General features: G+C 34.3%; 2 protein-coding genes and 1 pseudogene across 2 annotated transcripts; 1 reads left to right on the top strand and 2 right to left on the bottom strand.

Moving 5' to 3' along the window:
• Window positions 1–1,564: 1,564 nt before the first annotated feature.
• On the bottom strand, window positions 1,565–4,252 carry LOC143621033 (gibberellin 20-oxidase-like protein). Its single transcript, XM_077092567.1, has 2 exons — window positions 3,845–4,252; window positions 1,565–2,331 (listed from the first exon to the last, which is right to left on the bottom strand). Exons 1-2 carry the CDS (start codon window positions 4,207–4,209, stop codon window positions 1,686–1,688), a joined length of 1,011 nt encoding a protein of 336 aa, XP_076948682.1. The 5' UTR covers window positions 4,210–4,252; the 3' UTR covers window positions 1,565–1,685.
• Window positions 4,253–8,293: 4,041 nt separating this feature from the next.
• Window positions 8,294–10,425, top strand: LOC143621214 (pentatricopeptide repeat-containing protein At1g03540 pseudogene; annotated as a pseudogene).
• A 1,880-nt stretch (window positions 10,426–12,305) lies between these two features.
• Window positions 12,306–18,015, bottom strand: LOC143621139 (uncharacterized). Its single transcript, XM_077092653.1, has 7 exons — window positions 16,727–18,015; window positions 15,796–15,996; window positions 15,677–15,747; window positions 14,243–15,425; window positions 14,050–14,162; window positions 13,231–13,402; window positions 12,306–13,157 (listed from the first exon to the last, which is right to left on the bottom strand). Exons 2-7 carry the CDS (start codon window positions 15,947–15,949, stop codon window positions 12,838–12,840), a joined length of 2,013 nt encoding a protein of 670 aa, XP_076948768.1. The 5' UTR covers window positions 15,950–15,996; window positions 16,727–18,015; the 3' UTR covers window positions 12,306–12,837.

The raw sequence follows: 18,015 nt of genomic DNA, 5'->3' as shown, positions 1-18,015 counted from the left end.
TAATGTATTTAAAATACTTTTAAAAATATATTTGAAAGCATTTAGACCATCAGCCATGAGTTTTATAGGTTTTGAAATCATCATGACAGTGTCGGAAAAACAGTTGTCTCACACAAATGTGAGTGGTACAAAAACTCGAATGTCTCACCTTGCAAGTTTACAATTAAGTAACACCTCCTGGTATTAAGCACCTAGGATAAACACAATATAGTATACCTAGATTAGTATAAAACCAATAATCATAACGATAATCACGAGAGTAGAAACTTTACACAATGACACAATGTCATACCTTAACAGGCAGAGCTTTCGGATTCGTGTATATCTCTTTCGATCGGATATCATTGCGATACTCGGGTATTATACCGTTATCTTAATATATAAAAGTATATGTGTGTGAATTCAGAGAGAGATTTAGAATTTTGGTGCGAGATTTGAATGTCCCGTTCACTTCCTATTTATAGCAGATTTTGGACGTAGCTATATCAGTGTATCACGTATCGCGATGGAAGACAAAAATACTAAGGCGGCCCTTAAGCAGCTCGCAGCGAAGCGAGCGTGCGAAGTGCGCCATCAAAGCGTCACATTGCGCCTATCGCACTTCGCCCGAGCCCGAGCCCGTGCGGGTGCTTCGCACCCCACCCGCGCTATAACCACTGGGTGTGATATGTCATATAAGAACATTAACATATAAATTTTCTTTCTTATAAAGAGCTCACTAGTTTTATAATCTAGCGATGTGGGACAAAAAATAAACCTATTTATACTATGGTGATACCTTCTTCATTTCTTTCTTCCACCAATGTGGGATGAGATTTTCCTTCTATTTCCTTTATTCTTTATTTTATGGTTTGTTATAACATTTTTCACAGTTTACAAGATGTCATAAAATAATTTTTAGTATTAGTCGTCAACATTTTTCCACTTTCAACTTTGCCCCCCTATACTTTTCATGTTTTACAATATTTTTTGTTTGACGCTTACATTTGAATTTAACGAGTTAACGAGCTGCAACGCATGTGCGTGGTTGAATGTTTTTACATCTGTTTTCCCGTTTAGCGGCCTCATTGCAACGCATAGATGTTAAGTTGACTCAGTTATTTTTTCTATAGTTTATGTTATGGTCAACTTTTTGTGAGTTAACACAATGCAACGAGTGCGTGTGGTTCAATGTTTTTACGTCTACTTTTTGTTCAGTTTTCTTAATGGTTAAGGTTAGTTACTGGCTGCGGGATAGGAGAGAAGGCGGTGGTGATGGTAACTTCATACTTTCGAGTGAAGTGGATATGTAAATACACGGTTTTACACCTCTACCGCAACGCGAAAGGTGTAAATACTAGTTATAAATAAGTATGTGTGCAATTAAATGTAGACATAGCTAGGTTCCAACCAATTAAATTAAAAATGTTGCATGTGTTACATGATTCCTTATTTTATTCATATACATAATTTAACTAGTAAATAATAATGAATATTTGTACAACTGAAGTTTGCACGAAACAAAAAAGAAGAGAAAAAAAGCCTAGTAACCATATATATAATATACATACAACAATAAATCATGCTTATATCCTTGAGCCTAGCTATATTTTTTGCACGCCTTTATTCATACATTCGATTTTTATACAACTATACAAGTTTCATACACACGATTTTATCACCACAACGCGATGACAGGTTTGGATCTATTGCGTCATGACTTGGACTTTCGTAGACAATTCTTGGTGTTGTGCGTGACAAAAATCTTTAAACGTAAATCCAACCTTTTCAAACTTCCCCTCTTCATTGCTCTCTCGGAATTTCAAGTAATCCAAGCAAACAAATGGCTCGTAAAGTCTCATATCCTCATTGCCCGCGACTTCATTGGGAGCCAAAATCACCTTCTCGTCTTCAAAACACCAAAAGAAAGCAATTGAAAGCCGGTTTACTGGTTTTTTCAACACGACTCTATGTTTAGATGAGACGAGCTTGTCGTTACTCCAAGCTTGCAACAAGTCACCAATATTTACAACCAACGTCCCTTCACTCGGAACAATGTCCATCCACCTCCCCTCTTGTTTTGATTTCACTTGCAAACCTCCTATTTCGTCTTGATACACAATTGTTATGCAACTCATATCTGTATGCATACCTAGCCCTTCTATGGTACTTTTCTTGTCCTCTAAAATGGTTGGAGGTGAATATCTGTTTATTCTTAAATACCCGTGACAGTTTTTGAAATCTAAATCGTAGAATCGTGTATCAAATCCATCTCCGAGGATCATTAACACGATCTTCATAATCTTCTTTGCCAATTCCGTCACTTTTTTCCCATATTCGTCCAATATCTCACTACAAAAACAACCAAAAATATTGTAACACTTCAAGTTAGTGACATATGCATGGCTCTTAATTAATTTACTAGAACTTTTTTTTCGACGTTTGAGTATATTGTCCTAAACAAATTTTGTGATCGATTCGGACAAATCGATTATGTAAACTAGATTACAACTGTGCATATAGAAGCAAGGTTGTTAACTAGAAGAGTTAAGTGCTATTTTGGTACCTGTGGTTTGTCTAATTACGCAACTTTAGTACCGATTTTGAATTTTTTGCAAATGGCTACCTGACGTTTCTAAAACTTGCAATTTTAGTACTCTTTTTTAACTCCGTCTAGTTTATCCGTTAAGTTAGGGTTACCTTTGTAATTTCATTATTTTCTCTTTTCTTTCTTTTCTCTTTCGTTCATTCCCTACCTTTTACACCATCTTCTTCCCCCTTTTCTCTTTTAAAACCCATTTTCTCAAATCCAAGCAAACCCTAAATCCTCAAAGCATCCAATGAACTTGTTTGCAAGTCACTCAACATTTAATCCAAATAATCTGACCTCGTCATCAAGCTATCCAAATATCTACAAACCCTTACCCTAACTGTTTCAGAAGCCTCCAAAAATCCTCAACTCCTTACGCATAAATCGCACTCCATTTCATGGTTACTGATTGCTTATCACCGTCAGCAGCAACAAAAACCCTAAATTATTACCTAATTTGTTCTTGAGGTTGCAGATTGCGAGTACACCTAAGATGTTATTGGTGGCCGCAGGCCTGGTCGTTGGTTAGTAGCGGTGGTCCGGCGGTGGCTATGGTAGTGGTGGACGAATTGCAAGAGAAAAGGGGGGTGGGGTGGGGTGGGGGTGGGTTCCGGTGGTGAGCGACTGTGAATTTGACCATAGATGTGGTGGTAGGGGTTCCAAAATTAGATTTTCAAAGGGGGTGGTTATGGATTTAAATGGAGATGTAGTTGTATCTCGTCGGAAATGGTGACCGGAGCAAGAGAGAAGAGATAGAGAGAGATGTGAGAAGGAAGAAGATGGGGGTAGAACACGGGGAGAGAAAAAGAAAGAGAAAATATAAAATTACAAATATACCCCTGATTTAACGGATAAAATAGACGGGGTTAAAAAAAGTATTAAAATTGTAAGTTTTAGAAACATCAGGTAGCCATTTGCAAAAAATTCAAAATCAGTACTAAAGTTACATAATTAGACAAACCACAGGTACTAAAATGGCACTTAACTCTAACTGTTTCACATGTGAATAAACCATTACTAAAGCTTATGAGATTGAAATGTGACATTTTTTTGTTAATATTAAGCATTTTAAAAAATCAATTTCAAATTGCAAGTATAATACATAAATATTAACTTATCAATAATATAACTAAAATATTAGTAAGAATGATTATGTGCCCTCCAACTTATCATACTTTTGTTTAATTATGGGGCCCTTATTAAACTATTTCAAAAAAATAATATTGACAAATAAACACAAGAACAACAACTTAAATTACCAACATCAATCCTTACCTAAATTCGTGACGATTGTTTTCGAACACCACATCAATTGAATCTTGTGCCGATGCACGAAAATCTGGTCCGGAAACCCTAAAACTTTCAAAATAAGGAGATGCAATGAAATGAGGAGTGTAAGTTTTGATGGATGAAGAAGGACCAAGTTTAAGTTTTGCTTCACTAGGAAGATCAAAGAGTTGACTAGACAAAGATTTCATATTTTCAAAAAGATCCTTAGAGATTTCATGGTTGACAATATTGAAGAAACCCCATTGATGACAAGCTTCAGAAAGAGATGACAAAGATGAAGGTTCTAATGGCTTTGAGAGGTCTAGACTTGGGAGGTTTAGGGTTGTTTCAAAAGCAGAACTTGAAACCATTGTTTTTGTTAAAAATAAAAAAACAAAATAGTGAAAGAAAAGATTTTAGGATTTTAGGATTTTAGGATTGTAGATTGTAGGTTATAGGTGTAGGGTTCGTTATATATAGGCACTAGATCCTGGATTGGTTAGTTGGGTAAATGGGTGATTAAAATTAATTTTAAATAATTGTATTTGTGTTTTTATATAACTAAAACAATATAGTGTAGTTTATATAAAAGATGTTAACTTGAGAAATAATGTATGTTTACTATCACAATCTTTGATCTATCATAAAAAGGGTTGTGTGCTGTTGTATCTGACTGAAGCGTTTGTTCGATACACATTTGAGTGAGTTGTTCGATAAGTTTGTCTAAACTCTAACTTAACATATAGAATTATAAGGATGTAATTTTCTTAAGAATCATATGACTAACAAAATTCTTATTGTTGGCGCATCTTGTTTTCAAATCCGTCGTAACCTAACTATGGTGTCTGTTTTGCCAAAAATAACTATCATTAATACTGTTTTTTTCTTGCTATCAGGGCCTGGTCTGATGGTCAAGGGATTTCTATTAGGGTTTCCTCTTGATGAGGTACCAGTCAAACCTTTGGAGAGTCGAACTAATAATGGATGGTTGAAATTCCACAAATCTCTGGAGCGTCAAACTAATAATAGACGGTTAAAATTCCATCACATAGCTCGAACTCGAGTATTGGTGATTGATATGCCTAATGGCTTACGAAGAGTCAAAACTCAGTTAAAAATACTACTTATTTCTTGTGGGTAGTGTGTAAATTGATATTAGTTTATGAGGGCTAGTGTTATGATCACTATTAAGCAAAGCCCAATTAGTCAAACCAAAGAGCCCAATTTAAGAGTGAGTCCAAGCCCAAACAAGTAAAACGCTCATGTTACAAGCAATAATCGATGATCGTGTAAGGCATGAATAGAATTACGTGTGTAAGGTCTAGTTTTCCTTTTCTTGATTCTTAATCTATGGTTGATCCTTCTATTTGAATTCAAGTATTGAATATTGATTGCTTAATTGAAACGGCTTCACTTCAGTTAGCTTGTGATCGCTTTCTTTATTTCGTCGTATTTCATTAAAAACTAAAATATTAAATATAATTATAAAACTTAATAATTATCTAATTTTTCTAGACAAACGATTTTAGGCCGCCAAAAAATAAATAACTTGATTGTTCAATTAAAATTAATTAGTGATAGTGTGATACGTACTTTTTCCAAAGCACAGTAATAATAATCAATTTGATATCGTAGCTGTATTTATCAAAACTTTTTTGCTTTAAAAAAAATAAAATCCAAGATTTGCTTTATCAAGATTTACAACGCGTCTAATTTGACTATTTGTAGCGAGTGAAAAATAAATAAATTATATTAGAGTATTGTTGAGCTTAATTTAAACTTATTTAGTTTCTTCATATCTTGTTTAACTTAAGTGATCTTGATCTTTGATTTTAAATTTTTAATTACAAGTTTATGTTGTTTAACTTAAGTGATCATGAGCTTTGGTTCGGCTCGTCTAAACATCTATATGTAAAAAACTTTAACTTGACTCGTATGTTATTTTGTAAGCCTGCGCTCGGCTAGCTCAGAGCATTATATTTAAATAAATTATAACATTTCTTTAAATCTAATTTTAATACTTGTTTTTTTTTTGAACGACCAACAAAGATTAATATATAGAACTAGCAAGAAGCTAGATAAATACAACACCAAGATACCAAACAAGAAAAAAACACCCAAATACAAAACCACCCAACTTTACACTTTAAACCGACACCAATTCTCCCAAGTAAGACTCTTCATCTTACCCCTATTCTTGACCTAAAGAAACCCCAAAACTTTTATTTCCTCCATCAATCCCGATAGATATATGGGAACCTCGTCATGGACAAGGGCATTCCTTTTCTTCCAAAAGCACCACACCGCTATTAGACAAATCGCTTGAAAAACGTTAGCTTTATCCTTAGAAAGCTCCAAGAACTTGTGAAGCTCCAACAAATCTCGAAAACTGAACAATAAAAATGGGGGCACTTTACACCAAAGTGATACCTTGTTCTCTATGTATAAATGACAAAACAACTCCTAAATGTTATTAAATGCATAAAAATAATAAATAATATGATTAGTTGATAAGAGATTTTAAAGTCTTTGATAACCTCATTCTATATACTGTTTTGTTACCAATATGACCGAAAATGTATATATTTTAACTGAGCAACATGAGGCTTGATAGTTTTCTGTAAAAAAAAATGAAACAACTTATATATATATATATATATATATATATATATATATATATATATATGCTTTTGAGTATGAAAGATTGAGAATGTATTTGTTGCCCATGCATGGTAACTAAAACATCAAATTATAAATAATACAAGTCTATAACTATAATTTATACTCGATTTATTGGAAAGTCCAACACATGCGTATCTTCAAGCGGGTGTTTTAGTACTTGATACCCGTTTGGATACGGGTACTTTAACTATTCAGTACCCATTTGATATTATGGTTTATTGTTTTTAGTTTGGGTTTGGTTTTGGCATTATGTTTTAGTTGTGATATTACATTTTAGTAATATAGTTCATTGAATACCGGTACATGTACCAATTTAGCTAATTTGTTACTCATATCGGTACCGGGACGAATGCAAATTATTTGTTACTCGTACCGGTACTGATACCAAGTTCATTATATATTAGCAAAAGAAAAAAAAAAAGAAAAGAAAGTGGTACTAAAACGGGTCCTATGCCGATACCCAAACCTGGATCAATTCAGCTTATCTGTTACTCGTACGAGTACTATTACCAAATTCAGTTGAGATTTGAAAAACAAAAAAACAAAATGATACCAAAGCGGATACCGTACCACAATATTTGTATCGATACCTTTACTCGCCGGTTTTATTGATTTCCGATATCTTTAGGACCATTCAATCATTTTAAAGAATAAAGTGAAATAAAATTTCAAACATTATTCTAAATTTATTATCCTGAGCGCAAGAGTGGCAATTTGAAAACACAAAAACATTATAAATGGAAAATGTGATATTGCAATTTGAAAACACAATACACAAATATTATAATGGATCATGCGCAACTTGAAAACACAATAATCAAGTAATCACTTTCAAAACACCCTCTATAGGACACATATGGACCCAATACTTGTTAATCGTTACAAAACAACATGATTATGCATATGAATATCAAATTTCTTAATGCTGAATGACCGACTCATTCTCACATCTTCATAAAGGTTCTTATCCTACAAAGTGTGCGAAGTGAAGAAAATAAATAACACGTGATAATTTTGTAATTTGACTAGGATTACTCTTGATAGCCAAGTTAAAAAAAGTTACAAGTGCTATTGGTCGCATTGTCAATACGAACTATTATCAATCAATGGTCATAGTTTGTATTGTTAAAATCCAATTTGTTATTTAGAAAAAAATAATGGTTTAATAAATCATTTAAAAAAAACCATCTTTACTAGCATTATAAAAATGAAAGAAATTGATCATAAGCTTTAAATGAAAAAACAATTATATCATTTACGAAATATATTTTATAGTTATATAAGCTTTATGATATGATCAAAATTGGATACCAATTTGATGAATACATTCATCTTCTTCATCATGAAAAGATGGAATATTGGAAGTTTTTCTTAAAGAGTGGGAAGTCCATCAATCTCATTGGTATGATATAGTTACTTTTATGAATAAAATAATAGTCTAGCAAGCTTATCAGCCACATGGTCCACTATTGTTGGCTAAACAAGCTCAAGTTCAGCCGTATCATGTCATTTTGGCTCCTACACCACAAGGTGGTCAGATCGTTCAAGCTGCTCAAGCTTCTCTAGAAAATCGTGGGTGTGCCTTTATAATTAACGCCAATCAAGCTCAACAAAACGGCGATGTGGTGAACGGTACGTTTCTCGTAAATGACTACCTTGCAACCATTTTATTTGATACCTATGCCAATATAAGCTTTGTGTCTTTTGAATTTGATCCTTTACTTGCTAAACCCCGATCTAAGCTTAAAAACTCGTATTCTGTTGAGGTAGCTAATGGTAAATCTGTAACAATTGACTCGGTTATTCTAAATTGCATATTAAATCTAAATGACCACAAGTTCTCAATCGACCTCATTCCTATGCAATTGGGAAGTTTCGACATCATAGTAGACATAGACTGGTTATCTGTTCAACGTGCTAAAATTGTTTGCTTCGAGAAGTTCATTCGTATTCCGCATGTCGATGGTCAAATCCTTCGTGTCTCTGGTGAAAAGCCATCTCCCTCGAGCCTAAATCTTATCACTTGTTTTCAAACCCAAACGTACTTACGTAGGGAGCCTAAATCTTATCGATTATGTTACATTTTCAATTATGTTACATAATCGATTATGTTTCATTTTCGACTACGTTACATAATCGATTACGTTAAATTTTCGATACTTTTCATAAGGCATATCAGAACACTTGCAATCATCATCAATAAGAGCATCATGGTACGCCCGACATTCGTCTTTAGTGCGTAGACGAACCCTGCGGTGCTTATGGCATTGTGTGCATCTAACAAACTCGTCTCGATGGCAAGCCCGACAGGTGTTGGCAGTACTGTTGGTTGAGGTCAAAGCTCGGTTGTAATATATACTTGAGAAGTGCGGTTTTAGATTAAGGAACCTTTTCTCCATCAACAATCACCCAAATGTTATTCTTCCATTTCCTTGCAATGAATATCATTTCCCTCTGCAAAAACAAGCTACTTTTTGATGCCATACATGTTCTAAACACCAATCAACATTTCACTCCGGAGGAGAAGTGAATCTCATGGGATCGTTGTTAAGCGTGGGTTTCATATGAATCATGTCATTGCTAGCTCATTGATTGATATGTATGGGAGAAGTTTTGTATCGTATGATGCACGTAAGGTGTTTGATGAAATGCCTGAACCGGATCCGGTTTCTTGGACTTCGGTTATTTCCGCGTTTACTAGAAACGATTTGTTTGAACAAGCGTTGGTGATGTTTGTGTCAATGATGAGGAGCCATCGGATGTCTCCGGATAGGTTCACGTTTGGAACGGTTTTGACCGCTTGTGGGAACTTAGGTAGGTTAAAGCAAGGTAAACAAGTGCACTCCAAGGTTGTTACATCTGGTATTCAAGATAATGTGGTTGTTGACAGCAGCTTAGTTGACATGTATGGTAAATGTGGTTCCGTTTATGAGTCTCAAATGGTTTTTGATAGAATCACCGAACCAAACTCAGTGAGTTGGTGTGCGTTGCTCGGTGGATACTGCCAAACGGGTGATTTCGATACTGTTATTAACATTTTCCGAGCAATGAAAGAGGTTGATCTTTATAGTTTTGGAACCATAATTCGAGCGTGTGCGGCTTTGACAGCTGTCAGACAAGGAAAAGAGGTTCATTGCCAGTATTTAAGGAGGCACACGTGTCAATCTGTTATTATAGAGTCGGCTTTAGTTGATTTGTATTCGAAATGTGGATGTATACACTTTGCTTATAGAGTTTTCAAACGCATGCAAGCTAGAAATATGATAACTTGGAATTCAATAATTAGTGGGCTTGCTCAAAACGGGCAAGGTTTAGACGCTATTCACATGTTCAATGATATGATTAAGTCGGGGATCAAACCCGACAACATTAGCTTCATTGCTGTTCTTTTTGCTTGTAGTAATGCTGGTTTGGTTGATGAAGGGAAAGAATACTTTATGTTAATGAAGAACATGTATGGAATTGAAGCGGGAATTGAGCATTATAGTTGCATGGTTGATCTTTTAGGGCGTGCAGGCCGGTTAGAAGATGCTGAACATTTAATAATGGAGTCAAGTTTTAAGGATGACAAATCTCTTTGGGCAACATTGCTTGGTGCTTGTGCTACTAGTAGTGATTTCATTGTTGCAGAAAGAGTTGGTACAAAGATGATGGATTTGGATCCGGATTATCATTTGAGTTATGTACTTTTAGCTAGTGTTTATAGAACGATTGGGCGGTGGGACGAATCGGGTAAGATTATAGAGCTTATGAAAGAAAGAGGAATTCATAAAACACTTGGGAAAAGTTGGACTGATATAGATGTACTCCAAAACGTGTAACTAGTTTAGAATAATGCTTGAAATTTTATTTCACTTTATTCGTTAAGACATAATGGTAACTTCATAATCCGTCTGACCAATGGCTGAGCATTTGATGAAACTTCATCCATATTGGCAGTTATAATGTTTGGCTGCTGAAATATTTTACCAATCCGAGAAGTTCTCGTTTAGCGTAGAAAGTAAAACTGTCAATATACCACAAATATTCTACAAATTATTAGCCAATAATGTTTAGCGTAGAAAGTAAAACTGTCAATATACCACAAATATTCTACAAATTATTAGCCAATAATGTTTAACAGGCACGCCCCTTATTTCATTTAATTCTTCACACATATTAGTCAGAAAAATAAATTATACCTTGCACCAACAAGCAAAGACCAAACTAACAGTTTAGGCAAATTCTTTCTTGCAGATTCACCAAGCTCCTGAAATACTTGAGCTGGTGTAAACTCAGTACCATCTCCTTCCAATGAGAAAAAGGATGCTTGAAAGAAACGAGATGATTTCATCAGTAACGCTTTTGGTGAATCTGATTGAGAGCTGTCCTTTGTGAAATCTCTTCGAGTTTCTTGTATTTTTGTTTGAACCGCATTTTCTATATCAATTTCAGTGTCTTTAGATGTTTGTTCATTCCCTTTGTCATTATCATCAGAAAGTTCCGACATCTGACCAAGAAAACTTAGCCCGTTATCTTGTATGGGCCCACTCAAAAGGATCTTCAGTTGTTCCATCACTGTCTTTGTCAGCTATGATTTCAACTGAAGTCCCTTCAAGGGCATTCTCGTGTTTCCCCATCTGAAACTTTACTCTCAGAAGTATCTACAAGGGACTTGGCAAGAACTTTTTCAGCTTTTTGTAATGCAATTTCAGCATCACTAACACGTTTCAAAGCCTCGAGTTCAAAAGCAACAGCTTCTTCTGCTAGAAGCATTATGTTAGCCACATCTTCTTCGGCTTTTAACGCATCCATTTGTGCTTTCTCTGCAAGATCGTTCAGTATCACAACTTCTTTTTGCAACTCATCTTTTCTATTTTGCAACCGAATCAGTACTTTCTCGCAATTTTCCAAATTCTCCCTACACTCCTTCATATCCTTCTGAGCAGATCTTAGAGTTTCTTCTTCTTTATATAAATTTTCATATTCATTTTCATTTTTCTCTTTTGCAACTACCAATCTGGAAACTAGATGATACAGTCATATCTCGCCTTGTTTCTTCAGTTTATAAATTGCATAGGCATTATATGGACTTAAACAGGATCCTAGAGCATGTGATGATAGATTAAAAACTTTCTTGCTTGAAAATCGGGTCATTTTTTCCAACAAAAAACCTGAAACCCTAAAAAAACCAGTACATTTTAATTATTTGTTAGAACTGTTTTGGTTTAGAGTCTTTGGTATTTGGAATATTAAGTTTTGGGACTTTTAAACAATATTGTATCATATTATTAAATCATGTTTGAATTTTAAGGATAAATTTTTAGTAGCATGATGAGTTTTGATAATATTTTGTTAAAAAAAACATTTTATTTTTCATTTTACATCTAAGCCTTAAAACCTAACCGCCTAAACCCAAATAATCCGAATCCGACCAACCTTAACTTTAAAATAAAAGGGTTGATTATTGGGTTACCCTTTCTCTACCCAAAAACCCAAAGAACACCCCTATGTCAAATGTTTATTCGGATCGGTTCCATCGTCTTTTCCGCTCACTTCTAACCGCAATACAATAGAAGTTAGGCCATACATTAAGCACCTACAAGCCTAGAATGCATCACATAACTTATGAGTCACATAACTTATGTGAAGCATGGTAAAAACAAGGCCTATGTGGTTTAAGTTTTATAAACTTCCTTTGATGTATAAGCTTCATGCCTTCATACACGTAAGACCCAAAAAAAAAATAATGGATTAAATTCATATACTAAAAAAAAACATATATTGAATAAAGCATTTTATATAATGGTTAAAATAACTTTCATAAATTCATATCAAACACAAATAATGTATATGTCAAATATTACTCTTATTGAACACACTATTTTGAAGTACAAACAACATTTCCCTCTATATTTTTATATCATTTTATGTGAATACTTACATAACTATTAAACTAACCTCTCTCCATTCTTATATCTTTGTTAACTATATAAAAAAAAGTAACCAAAAATCAAAATCACACAAACCACACCAAAACCAAACACTAAGTTGATTGTTAACAAACCAAACCCTCTTTCGGAACCCCGACTTCAAACGAACCATCGAACAAACTCAAAAGTGTATCATCGATCGTTTCTTCAAATATCGATTCCTCAATCTTGTGAACCACTTCACGAGATTCGGACCGAACATCCAACCACGTTTTACAAGTTTCCAAATCATACCTCACGAGCTTGCTCGGGTCTCGAGGGTAAACCGTACATAGACACGACTCGATCCTTGACCATACCTCTTTAATCAAGTCCATTCCTTTAGGAACGGGCCAAACGTTTTGTTTAATAAACGATGACTCGGGAATGTAACGGTTGCAGACGTGTTTGGGCCGGCCCGTTAGTTGCGTCAAATAGAAGCCTTTGGTCGTGTTTGGGCCGGCCCGAAAACGTTTCGACTTCTTGAAGTATGGATTTGTTTAGTATTTGAAGTGATGAAATCCATCGGGTTTCAAACTCGGACCAATTTAAGTCTGAAGAAAGGAGCACGGCTTCGATGTATTCGAACGGGGATTCTTCGTTTTCCCCCGAGTCTGTGATTCGTAACGGTTGGTTTTCGGCACACTCGTCGAATTGGATACATATTGGTTGAACCGCAGCTTCGACTGAGTTTCAAAAACAGACTTTAGTATCATCACAAGAGTGTGTGTGTGTATAATAATTAATAAGTTTACATACCAGGCACAGATACAGTTCTTGCAGGGCTAATATCATCATCAGAAAACAATGGCTCAAGAACCGATACAGGACTAGGCTTCTCGGGACTGATGATATTGTGTTCTTCGGTCTCGCTATCAACCGAAGACTCACTAGCGTTTTGAGAAGATAATAACCCCTCTTCATGTAAGTCCTGCAAAATCAATATAAAGAGAAAAGTTTCACTTTTTAGCTGTTTCGCTAAAAATAAATCAAATCTTTAAAAAGATGTCATTTTTATATTCAAGATTCGAAACCCGCTCACGTAAGAATTTGAATGTTCAAAATATACTAGACTGTAGTTTCTTATTAAAAAAGGGGCAACTCTATAAAATAGTAACCAAGTTTGAAAATTGTTCCAATCAGGTCACTCATAATTTTCTTTTTGTTCTAATTCTAGATATTTTACCTGAATAGTAGATCATGTAGGTTTTTTTTAATTTTAAATAATTTGACATTGCAAAATATTTTTTAAAAATTGAGAAAAATAATTTTTAAATTGAGAAAAATTGGGGAAAAAATCTTTTTTTTCTTTTTTTTTGCAATTTTTCACAATTAATTTTTTTTCTCAATTTTACTAATTTTGTCAATTTAAAAAAACATATTTTGAAATGTCAAACTATTTAAGGTAAAATATATAGGATTAGAAAAAAAAATAAACTTTAGTGACCTGATTGGAACAAAAGATTTATGAATGACCTTATTGGAACAATTTCAAAACTTGGTTACTATTCTATAGAGTAATCCCTTAAATTAAAGGAATTAAACATTTTGATACATTTTTCAAAAACAACTTGTTACCAGTTCCAAGATATCGGAAGCTCGATCTTTATTTGGAGTGTCACGTGGTTCACAAGCTTCCGTTTGTTCTTTGTGTTCATCACATGAAGGCGTTTTGACAACCTCTTGAACCCCTGCATTAAGCATTGACCTCAAAAGTCAAACCATATTGGTTTTCTTGGAACTAAAGAGAAGCGTGAGAAAGAAAGTGTACCTTCACAAGTCATATCATCGGGACCCAAAACTTTCTTTTCAGAGTTGTCGGTAGTCGTGAACAGTTGACTTTTGTTGACCATAGGAAGATCGTCACAAGACAAAGGCCGTGTTCGTACTCGAGGACTTGTAATGGGAGAAAACGAGTTGTACTCGCGAAGGGATAATATCCTCCCAAGACTTTTTGGAAGACCTCTCATTGACTCGGCATTTTCGTCGCCACTCGTGAGCATTTCAGACAAATGTCTTTTAGCCTCGACATAAATGTTTGGTATCTGATTATTTGTGTTCTCGTTTTCCATTAGTTTTGAAAATCGGTCACTTGTTTTAAGCCCACTGTTGACTCGTGCAAATCTTTCGGTATAGAAATGGTCTCTATTTGGAGAGCTCCATCCGCTACCAAAGCCCGTTTTTCCCGTTCTTTCTGTGGGTCCCGATAATTGTCGGTCCTTTCCCTTTCCCATCGCGTGTTTTAACCGTCTTTTAAGTTCCATGAACGAAAATGGGGAACCGCCACCTTCACTATGGGAATCATTTTCTACCGGAGCTTGATTTTCAGAAGGCCCGGACTTCAAAATGACAATTCTGCCCTTTTCGTTAAAAGGTGTACTTTCTTGTGACTTGTGCCTTCTACTAAAGAACTTTCGATGTTTACGGGTCACGGGTTCCTCTGATTCTTGATCTGTTGACTTTAACTTTGACTTTTGGTCTTCGTTTAACAAAGAGTTTTGATCTTGAAGGATTTTGAAGAACATTTCTTTGTTTGAGCTCCACATCTGAAACATCTCTTTCAAATGGGGAATTTTCTTGATGTCTCCGTTTGCTGAGTTCTCGTTCACTAACGCCTCAACAGCTAGAAAAAGTTTTTCTTCAACAATGGGAAAAGACCCTTTTGCCCTTGTATCAAGAACACCATGCTGCTCGTTTCTTTTTTTATAAATCAGCAAGATTTCTTTCACTAGAGCTTCAAGATCATGATACTCTGAGGCTTTTTGAGCTGAAACTTGATGATTAACCGAGACTTCCTCATTAAAAGCTTTCTTTAATGTTTTTGATATATTATTTTGTTCATGATCTTTCTTTGTTGACTTAGGATCTTGGTCAATAAACATTTCTTCTTCAATAAGTTCCTTTATTTTAGTGCTCATGACATCAAATGTTGTTTTTTTTAACTTTTCGCCATCCTGATTCATTCAAGAAAACTATTTGTATCATTTTTCTTTTTGTTTTGTAAAACAATATCCTTAAAAATAAATTTTAAATGAATAAAACAAACAATATAATCTTGTGGTCCTCTATCACTAGAACCAAAAGGTTGTATTAATAACAATGGTCAAATTGGCAATCAAAACAAAAAAACTTTAAACTTTTACAGTAATCCCAAGTATTAAAATTTGTTGCGATTTTCGTGAAAAAAATTATTAATAAAAATTACCTCAATGCGTGGATGCATCTCTTGAGAATTTGTGGCCAAATTTGCTTCCGATGTAGGGTGTGAAGAACAACCTGAAAATATAATAGAATTACAAGTTGAATTATAAGCAAAAGCTTTACCATGAGTATTATTTTCGGGGTATCTTCTACGATCTGAAAGCAGTCTTCTTGTGGCCCGACCATGTAAAAAGTCAAATATACTAATTATTCCCCACATACACCCTCCTGACTGGTCTTTCTTTCGAGCAGGACGTTGTTTTGATCTTTTTGCCATGATGAAATGGAGTTTTTTTTAACAAATAAGAGACGAAGATAACGAACCTGATAAGAAAGAAAACAAAGAGAATATAAGCTCAAAGAACCAGAAAAATAATGTGAAAAATGACATGTTTTTAAATAATTTAATAGAGGCTGCAATCTATCATATAAAAATATAATCACAACTACGAGTGACGAGCATTTCAAAATCACTGGCTAGATGTTCATATCTAATGGGATGTTCGGGTGTGCAAAAATGATTATGTTTGTGATGTTTTGATTCGTTTAGTGCCATAAAAATCAGAGAAGCAAAAAAGGTATTGCTGAAAAAAAAACTGATTATTGATCATACACGTAAGATTACCAAATTATTCCTAACTTCAATCAAGTGAGTACCAAATTATTCCTAACTTACTATTCTTGATACTACATGAGATCTTCGACATAAATCTTCATGGGCATTGTGACATTGTCTATTTATTTTTATTCGATTTCTAATTCACTAGTAAGTAGTAACGATTCATAAAACTACTCCAGTTATTATACTCATAGTTTTACTGGCTATTTGTCAGAAAAAACATAGTTCCATTAAGAATAATTTTCAACAAATTATGAAAGCAAAAATGCAAAAGGAAACCGTGTATATGGCCCTTCGATCAAATAGTGAGATTTTTATGTTTCTCTTTGCATTGCAACAATGATTTAAATGCAACAAAAAAGGAAGTACAAATATTCATTATTAATCCACAAAATGAGAATTCATGATTAAAGATTTGCAGAGATGAGAAAGTACCTCAAATTTATAATCTTTTGATTGTATCAGCAAGAGCAAAACCGCCTGTTTTCTAGAACAAGATCACGGAGATCCGAACTTGAATTCTTCGATTAGGTAACGGATCAAAACTTATTTATTCCCCTTTATCTCTCTTATCACTCAATGTTGCTTAGAAAATTTAAAGGACCAAACAATCATCCCTCTTTAATATTTATAGACCCCAAAAGTCAAATCTTCAACCCCAAGAAAGCCCCTAAATTTAAGATTTTTGACAAAACTAAAAGATCTTAGAAAAGGATTTGCGATCACTCGTCAAATATCGGAACTTCACTCGATCTGATCCTCAAACTTTCACAAAAAAAATAAAAAACCGGACGAAAACTTATGAGAATTTGCGATCACTTGTCGATTATTACAAAATAAAAATTCAAAGATTAGGAATTTATGACTCAAAGCAACTTTTGGTAGGTAAAAAAGTAGAAAAACTGTGAAAAAAATAAAAAAAACAGAGACCCCAGATGGATTAAACACTTAAACCACCTATTTTATTAAGTGATTAGGTGTAAAGGTTTGACAGCCATAAAAGACTGTAAAAAAGTAAAAGTGGTTACAAAATGCAATGAACAAGAGGAAATTGGCACTTACTTATGAACTGATGTGGTGGGTACATCAATTCATCATACACACAACAACAAACCCTAAAGATTGAAACTTTAATGAATCTTGATCAAGATCAGCCCTAATCCCATCTGGGTTCCTCAAGATTTTCAAGAAACAGATCACCCAAATCAATCTTTCTGCAAATTACTCAACTTTATCAAGAAACAGAGAAACCCACAAATTTTCTTGAAAAAGTTTGGGTTTTTATTCCCCTTAAAGGTCCACTGGAGGTGAAGAAACCCTTAAAAATTGAAGCTTTTATGAATCTTGATCAAGATCACAGCTCAAACATTCTATAATCCACCAAAACCAGCCTTAATCTCATCTGGGTATCTCAAGATTTTCAAGAAACAGATGACCCAGATTAATATTTCAGCAAATTATTCAACTTTATCAAGAAACAGAAAAACCCACAAATTTTCTTGAAAAAGTTAGGGTTTTTATGACCGTTAAAGGTCCATTAGTGATGAAGAACACATAAAGTTTGGATCTTTAATGGTGGGTGGGATGAGAAATTGGAAGAGGAAAGTTAGCATGTATGATTGTGGTGGGGCCAATGGAATCAAATTATAAAACACACATAAAACATTAAAACACACAGATGACAAAATCTTGATCAATTGAAAGAGAAAGCTTACAATGTAATG

This window comes from Bidens hawaiensis, unplaced genomic scaffold (assembly GCF_021521415.1).
Source record: "Bidens hawaiensis isolate Kalapana, Puna unplaced genomic scaffold, B.hawaiensis_p1.1 tig00002772_1, whole genome shotgun sequence".
NCBI classification, from domain to species: Eukaryota; Viridiplantae; Streptophyta; class Magnoliopsida; order Asterales; family Asteraceae; genus Bidens; species Bidens hawaiensis.
The sequence above is the reverse complement of the archived record's forward strand: the minus strand, read 5'-3'. Positions and strand labels throughout refer to the sequence as shown.